Here is an 8,081-nt window from a genome sequence, read left to right as displayed (position 1 = left end):
AGGTTGAAAAAAATATATTAAATTACATTAAAAAATTAGGACCACGTTTTGCGGGGAAAAAAATTAATTAATTAATAGAAAATTATATATAATATACAATAATATTGATAAATAAAAAAATTAAATTAGGCTTAAAAAAATATATATATTTTTGGAAGACTATAAGCCAACCTCCACGCGGTGTCTTCTGGATAACGCTAATAGGCTTCGATTTAATAAAATATGTTAATATATGCAAAGAAATAAATGCGCCCAAACGTACTATTATAAAGGGAAATATTACGCCCAAACGTGTTATGGATTTACGCCCAAAAGTGTTTTGTTTTGGGTAAATGCGCCCAAACGTATTTCCCTCGTATAGTTATACGTTTTTTTTAAATCAGGCAGGTGCCTAGGAAATATATACTTCTAAAATAATTTAATAACTTGTTTTAATATATTGATAGGTACTGATATATAGGTAGTTAAATTGTATAGTATAATTAATAATTATAATTTTTAATCCATCTTGATCCTTGAATATTATATCTGATAAATAAATATGTTTTATAAAACCCCTTTTAAGTTACTCAAATGCAATCAAATATACAGCATTACAGTTACCGCCAGAAGTGATAACTGATAAGTGGCAAATGTACCTACGTTAGCCATCTTCACATGTATCTCAGTATTCTATTTTGTGATTCTTAGGTATATAATATTAAATATTCATCTATAAGTGTCTAGTATCTCTAGAGCTGGACTTTTACAACAAATCAGCGAACTAACATTAAGCCATGGATACGAAAGCTTATTATAGGAATTTCGATTTGGAATCAATTGATGTCACATTGCGATTTTGCCAACAGGAGTATGGTGATGTCAACTGTGTTGTATGGGATGCATCACTAGTATTGGCCAAGTATTTAGAAACTTTGTTCTTGAAAAACAATGAAACATTCAAATCTAAAAGAGTGATCGAGTTAGGTTCAGGATTGGGATGTGTCGGTCTAGCTGCTGCATGTTTCGGGTAAATCTAATATTGTAAGTTATTTTAAGAGTTGTGTATTTGAAATAAATGCATTTTCTCCTATTTGCTACGTTTATATTATGGTATTAGAGCGGTTTTAAATCTAGGTTACCTATTTCTATTTTTATTGGTAAATAAATAACTCAAACCATCAGTTACAAAATAAGTATCTGTGAATTTCTTGACTATTAAACTACTAACTTAAACGTTTTAAGGTAATTGTAATATAATCATAGACTAATAGTAAGATGTACTTTTATTTATCAAAATAGAAATTGAAACTTCAGTGTCTAAAATTGTTGTCTGTATGAAAAAAATTAATGTTTATAAATGTTGAAACTCGATTTAAGAAGGAAAGAAATTATATTAAGAGGATGCCACTCTGGGATTCGTTGCCTTTGTCTTACAAGTGCATAACATACCAAATGTACGCTCAGCAGATCATGTTTAGCTCCGTTAGTTTAAAAATTAGAGCAAAATGACCTATTATAAAACTTTGTAAGAGTATTATTTGTGTTTGTATGTGTGCTTTTTATGATACTTCAATTTTTTAGCAAATTTTGTATATATAATATAGCTTATATAGCTTGAATTAAAAATGCTCATAACTTGCTTAAAAACTTAACTGTAGTAAAAAGCCCATTTACAAACACAGATAATGTTTCTATCATCAATTTGATAAAATAGATTGATTCACTCCAATTTCTCAACTATCAAAGCTAAATGTGATCTTGTGTAAATTTGCTCTGTTATATTGATACTCGATAAAACTAATTTTTTTTAAAAATTTAATTTTAAAAGGTTTTTTTTTATAAATATTTTAAAATGCATTATATTCAGTTATAGCTTCATAATTTTATATAAAATGTAGTTTTAATTTATTGTGTTATATATATGTATATTTTTTTTAGGGCAAATGTCAAACTTACAGATTTACCAGAAAACTTACCTCAGTTACAACAAAATGTGGAAGAAAATACATCTTGTATAAACGGTAGTGTTCAAACCGTTGCATTAACATGGGGCACTACGTTTGAATCTGAGGCTTTCGATTTTTTATTAATGGCAGATTGTATTTATTATCCAGAAGTATAATATTTAGATTGTTTTTTTTTATTGCTACCTCCTTAATTCAATGATACTATTTTTTAAAGGTGGTGGAGGCATTGGTGAAAACAATAACTGAGTTGACTACACCAAAAACAGTTATATTAATATGCCAAGAACTTAGAGAAACCGAAAAACAAAAGAACACTTGGAAGATGTTTTTAAACTTATTTCTTGAACACTTTGACGTATCATATGTCCCAGAAGAAGAACAACATCCAATTTTTAGCAGTTCTGATATAATAATAATAAATGCCAAAAAAAAGTGCATGTGAAATAAACATTTAATATAATCAAAATGTATGACTTTACTCTATCCAGTAAAAATGCGCAACTAGGCAGCAACTAAAACACGTCACATGTTCTGCAGAGTAGCACCTCCTACTAGTAGAGTATAGTTTTAATATTTATTTAAGCTCATATAAATGATTTCCTTAATATCTCAATATTTTAAGCACATACAGTTAATTTTTATAATGTAGTTTTTTTTCCCAACACAACATTTTTACTTGAAAATCTGTTAACGATTTAGGTTTTATCTTTGATCCTAAGCTTAGTCCTAACTTGCATATTGAACAGGTCTGCTGCAAAACTCTCAAAACCCTCGGTTTTGTGAAGCGGTTAGCTGCCGAATTCAAATTAGTCTCCCCTTTGAAAGCTCTTTATTGCTCGCTTGTTAGAATATGGCTGTCATCTGGAATCCTCAAACGGCTTGTAATTCAATCATGCTCGAAAGAGTTCAGCAAAAGTTTTTGAACTAAGTGGGCAACATTTTAGAAATTGATTGTTCCAAACATGACTATACACTGGTCCTAATATTTCTTAAATTAGACACTTTAGTAAGCCGTAGGCTAGCAGCAAATCTCACCTTTTTGGCCAAACTATTGCAGGGGAAAATTGACTCCCCGGACTTACTATCTCAAGTGTCTTTTAATGTTCCAGTCCAAACATCTCGCCATCTTGTTCCTTTTTCACTCGCCACTTCCTCAACTAACTATGGTAAAAATGAACCACTACGTCGCTGTATGTACTTAGCTAATCTAGACCCTTCCTTCTCACTAAATAATTTTTAATTTTTCCTTATAATCTATTTATTGTGCTAAATGTATTATTGTAAATTGGGCAAAAGTCCGTGTTGTATTATAAAATAAAATTTCTACTAATCATCAGTTATCACTAAATTATTACATTAAAAAAACATTGCAAGAAGAAATTGAGTGTATTGTAACTTATTTCATTAAAAATATTTTGGTTGAATTTGAATTCATCAGTTTGTTGAATTCTATAACTTTAAAAATGGTTTTCACACTAAAAATATTTTGTCAATTTTATACAGAATTCTAAAGTAAAATACATGAATAAATTGAGTTTTAACAAGTACATGTATGCATTGATGAATTCAGCAAGCACTTGCTAATTTGACTTCCCCATGACCAAAACCCATGACATATTAAGAAACTTGGTGACCCTAGAGCCTACAGTAGATGGAAGCCCCTAAAACACAGAAATTCTATTAATAAAATATTGTGATGCTATAGAGCAGAGGTATTCAAACTTTTTCATCCCACGGCTCCTTTAAGTCTTCACAAAATGTTGACGGCTCCCAAATTATAAATTACCAAAAAATCAATGTTTATATGATTGTAAATTATATTTTATAATTTATTTACCATATTAAATGTAAAAAATAAATTAAAGCTATATTTAACTAATGATTGTTGTAAACAATTCAACGTTTCCCAACCGGTATGCCTCAATGATATTAGTAAAAGTTTTTCGTAAAAATATTTATTGGTTTTCAATTATATTACGCAGCTCCCTTCGACAACTCCCTCGACGCCCCTGGGAGTCGTGACGCACAGTTTGAATACCTCTGCTATAGAGGCTTATAAAAAAACAATAATAGTAATTATATTATTGTTATTTTACCTATAAATGTATTTCAAACAATTTGTTTCAATTTGCCTTTGTTTGATTAAAAATGTTAATTTCCCAGATTATTTTTAAAATTGTATAATAAGAGTATTGTGGGTCTTTAACTCAGACGAACTTTGAAGGCCCTAGCCTAATTATGCCACTGATTAGGGCACGGATTTTTATAAAATAAAATAGTTAAAATAAGTTGGTAAATATGGTTTTTTCAAAAATATTTATTAAAAAACATGAAATATCTAACAGCTTTTATTTAACATTCATTATTTAAATATGAGTTGTATAAAAAATAAAAACAAACAAACTATATTCCGGCCTATAAAAAAGAAGATTTATTTCAAGATTATATACTAACGGCAACGTCCAATCTGAGACGTTAGATTGTTTAACAGATATTGTGGTGACATCAATAAATATTACAATTTACAACAGATCGATCATATTTCCCACTGAATAATAATTATTGTGAATCTTATGAAATGAGAATCGGGTAAATATGAAAATATGAAATATTATATACTTATTCTTAAGATACATTAACTTCAAAATATACAATAAATAATAATGGCTCAGTTTAATATTAATTAAGATGTCATAAAAGATGATAATTTATAATCAGAATTAAGAAATCTACATTCAATAAAGTTATGTCTTTATATGAAAATCTACAGGGCGTAGATTATGCGGCATCTTTGACTGTCATACCTAATACATTTTTTTTCTGGTGCTGACATATTTTTTAAGAAGTTTTTGATAAAACCATCAACTTAATATTTTAAAACATTTCAATTCCTTTTATATTATTATACTCAATTTTTTTCTATTTGATATTGAACACCGACTAATTCAGTTTTTCACTAGGTACTAAATTAAACCTACCAACCTACCAAGGGATAGCAAAAAAATCAAGGTGTACTTATCCGTGGATATAACATGTTAAAAAAATAACAAATTTACCTGAAAATTGTATAGGGCAAACAAAAATATTTTACTAAGAACACTGCATTAATAAACACACAATTTTACCTTTGAACCATTAGCATAGCAAAGCACCATTTTAGTGCAGAAAAACTAAAAATGTGTGTTGTAATTGTATGCTAATATATTTCACATCATTTGGCTTACAATTTTTACATCCACATAATGCTGTTACGTATATTTTTAACACCGTACAGATCCGCAAATTGATAAATTTTAGTACACTATCCCTAACATATATATTGTGTATGCGGTGGCCAGACATCCCGTTGTACACGAGAAAGTCTTTATTTTAAGTCTGTCCCGGTGTTCCAGCTAAAGCTTTGGAGATGCTAAATTGTCTTATTTTTTTAAAATATCTCATTTTCATACTAATAAAAATATGTGAAGAAAATTACAACAGCAGTAAGTATAGGAACCGATATTAAAATCATTATGTAAATAATAAAAAGGTCTTTTTTTTATTCAATAAAAGACGATATTATGTAATTTGAATAATAATAAATGTTTTATTTCAGTGAATATAAGAGTAATAATTAATCCTGTACTTAAGTATTTTATGCCTCACACGAATTACATATGAAAAAAAGTAACCAGAAATTTCAATTAATTATTATAATCTTCAGTTGAAAGTATAGAAAAATAATACTCAATAAATTAAATATAGGAAATACTTACATAATTATTATTTTATTAGTTTAAGATGTATTGGAATGTAAAAATTAAATTTAAACAGTTAAATATAAACAAATTTTGATTTAATACTAATCCCTTAAATAAAATAGTGTGATTATATTTAGATGCTGCATTCTGACGCATGTGCCTGTAAAACAAAATTATAATAATAATAAATTATTATTTTAGTATAAATAAAAAAAAAGTTATTTTACTTTTGTGACATAAAATCGTTGTCTCAGATATTAAGTATTTGGACAATTTTATCTGACAAGAGTTAAACTTTAATTATTTGCAACAGAGATAACAAATCATTAACTCATTGACTGCCACAAGAGGGAATTTCGTCCCACACTGTTATGTCGACTTTAATGACTCATGAGATCAAATAGCCCCTCAGTTACTGTCCAAATATTGTGCTTTCAGATTCTCTGTTATCAGATGATTAAAATACTAAACTTAGCATTTAAATATTTATATTTCTTATGATTTTTTAAAGGTTGGTTGTTATTACTTAATGCATAACACACTCAAATTTGTGTGGCAGACATTTTTACTCTTATATGACACTGAGGCATCAGTATTCAGTATACAATTAATAATTTCCGATGAAAAATATAATTAGTTACCTCAATATCTGGCGTAGGATACAACCCAAAGCATAAAGGACATTGAGATTGTTGTGATACATTTTCATTTGTAATTTCGTTCTCAGGATTTTGATGAGAGGGTGATGCTCGAGATATTGATTGATGACCATTATTGCTAATACTATTTTTAATATTTTTCATTTGTTTATTTTGAAGTTCCTAGAAATTAAAAATAAATATTTATCTATACTTCATTACTAACAAAATTTACCCATTTTATACAGACAGAAATTATCATGTAGTATACATAATGTCAAGAATAATAAAATCATTTGGATGGTAGTAAGTCTACATTTCTGAGTTTTAAAGTAATAATGAAAATCGGTTCCAAATCAATTTATGGGAATTTACTATTTAAAGAATATAATAAGTTTGATGCCAATAATATTATATTAATATAATTATGAAAATATTTTTTAGTAGAATGTAATATTTATCTACAGTTATTAAAACTTCCGCATATTATAAAATAAATATTTATGAAGAATGCAATAATCATAATATTTTAAAACCCGGCATTATACTAAATAATCATATAAATAAAAATTTTTTCTAAACGCTATATTATATTATTTATAAATAGTTATTTCTTACTTGTTCTTGCTTTTTATGTCCATCATCCAATGCTTCGCTTTCAAACTGATTAAAATATTCATTTGAGCAATTTTGATCTGTATGTGTAGAAGGTACTATAGTCTGACTATCCGACAGGGAAACCTTGTTATACTTATTCTTCTTTTTTTTACCTTTAGGTTCACTTTTATTTTCCTCTGTTTTTCCTAAAAGGTTGCTATTATCTGAATAAGACGGTTTTGAATATACTTGAAACTCATCAACAAATGTTTTGTCCGGTGAATACAATTTCTTGTCATCTATATTTTCATTTGCTTTTAGGTTCATATTTTTGAAAACATTTGTAATGCTATCAGGTGTATTAACCACTTGATTTTTAAGGCTATTGTTATTAAGTGTAGTATCATTTACTTTTGCATTGATTGGCAATAAACTATCGCTAGAGTAAAATAAACTAGTCTGTGGTACGACTAAATTAATCTTACAGTAACCGTTTACCATACTTAAAACTGAAGTTAAATAATCATTACTAGATAGAGTTTCATCATCCGACATGATTTTGCTACTTAATTTTTTGTTTTTGTATGACATTGTATGAGGTCTAATTCTAAAATATAAAAATACTAATTATTAGGTTAAACATTAAGGTGATTAAAACAAACATTGTTGATATGGAGTATGGACAAAGTATTATTATAAATAATTAATTTTATAATAAGCAAAAAATATCAATTATTTTATTCTAGTTTTCTTATGTTGAACTTGTAATAATATGTATGTGAAAACATACAAGTATATAATTTATTTTAATGTGCATAATATGATAATCATAAAAAAACATCATTGTCCAAGTCCATTGACTTACCAATAGTTGTTACTTGTTAATAGGATAGGTCCGCATCTGCAATAATGCAAATATTCAATGTACTTAAAATATTAAAATCTTTTAATGTAAATAATAAACCTATTGAATCTATCAATGTTATCAATAAATTGTAAAATATTATAATGTCACGGTAGACTAAAGAAGATAACAAGTAAAGAAACATTGAAGGAAATTTCTCTGTTCATTGAAAGCATACTAGGTACTTTTGTATATGTTATCATTCCTACATCTACTAACAGATCGTATCAGTTATTACTGTTATCATTTACCC

The 8,081-nt window shown here is 27.5% G+C and overlaps 2 protein-coding genes across 2 annotated transcripts; one reads left to right on the top strand and one right to left on the bottom strand.

Moving 5' to 3' along the window:
• The first annotated feature begins 620 nt into the window (after window positions 1-620).
• Window positions 621-2,415, top strand: LOC111030541 (protein-lysine methyltransferase METTL21D-like). Its single transcript, XM_022310081.1, has 3 exons — window positions 621-1,009; window positions 1,921-2,098; window positions 2,164-2,415. The coding sequence occupies exons 1-3, from the start codon at window positions 777-779 to the stop codon at window positions 2,389-2,391; spliced, it is 639 nt and encodes a 212-aa protein (XP_022165773.1). The 5' UTR covers window positions 621-776; the 3' UTR covers window positions 2,392-2,415.
• A 3,352-nt stretch (window positions 2,416-5,767) lies between these two features.
• Window positions 5,768-7,945, bottom strand: LOC111030527. The gene is made up of 4 exons (XM_022310059.1): window positions 7,790-7,945; window positions 6,946-7,531; window positions 6,331-6,510; window positions 5,768-5,849 (listed from the first exon to the last, which is right to left on the bottom strand). Exons 2-4 carry the CDS (start codon window positions 7,513-7,515, stop codon window positions 5,823-5,825), a joined length of 777 nt encoding a protein of 258 aa, XP_022165751.1. The 5' UTR covers window positions 7,516-7,531; window positions 7,790-7,945; the 3' UTR covers window positions 5,768-5,822.
• Between the last annotated feature and the right edge of the window lie 136 nt (window positions 7,946-8,081).

This window comes from Myzus persicae, unplaced genomic scaffold, assembly GCF_001856785.1.
Source record: "Myzus persicae strain clone G006 unplaced genomic scaffold, MPER_G0061.0, whole genome shotgun sequence".
In the NCBI taxonomy this organism is placed as follows: domain Eukaryota; kingdom Metazoa; phylum Arthropoda; class Insecta; order Hemiptera; family Aphididae; genus Myzus; species Myzus persicae.
The sequence above is the reverse complement of the archived record's forward strand: the minus strand, read 5'-3'. Positions and strand labels throughout refer to the sequence as shown.

Coding starts and splice junctions, on each gene's coding strand:
- LOC111030527 (XM_022310059.1), bottom strand. CDS start 7,515: ATGTCATACAAAAACAAAAAATTAAGTAGCAAAATCATGTCGGATGAT. Junction 6,511..6,945: donor GACATAAAAAGCAAGAACAA/GTAAGAAATAAC, acceptor TTTAATTTCTAG/GAACTTCAAAATAAACAAAT. Junction 5,850..6,330: donor ATCCTACGCCAGATATTGAG/GTAACTAATTAT, acceptor TTTGTTTTACAG/GCACATGCGTCAGAATGCAG.
- LOC111030541 (XM_022310081.1), top strand. CDS start 777: ATGGATACGAAAGCTTATTATAGGAATTTCGATTTGGAATCAATTGAT. Junction 1,010..1,920: donor CTAGCTGCTGCATGTTTCGG/GTAAATCTAATA, acceptor TATTTTTTTTAG/GGCAAATGTCAAACTTACAG. Junction 2,099..2,163: donor ATTGTATTTATTATCCAGAA/GTATAATATTTA, acceptor TATTTTTTAAAG/GTGGTGGAGGCATTGGTGAA.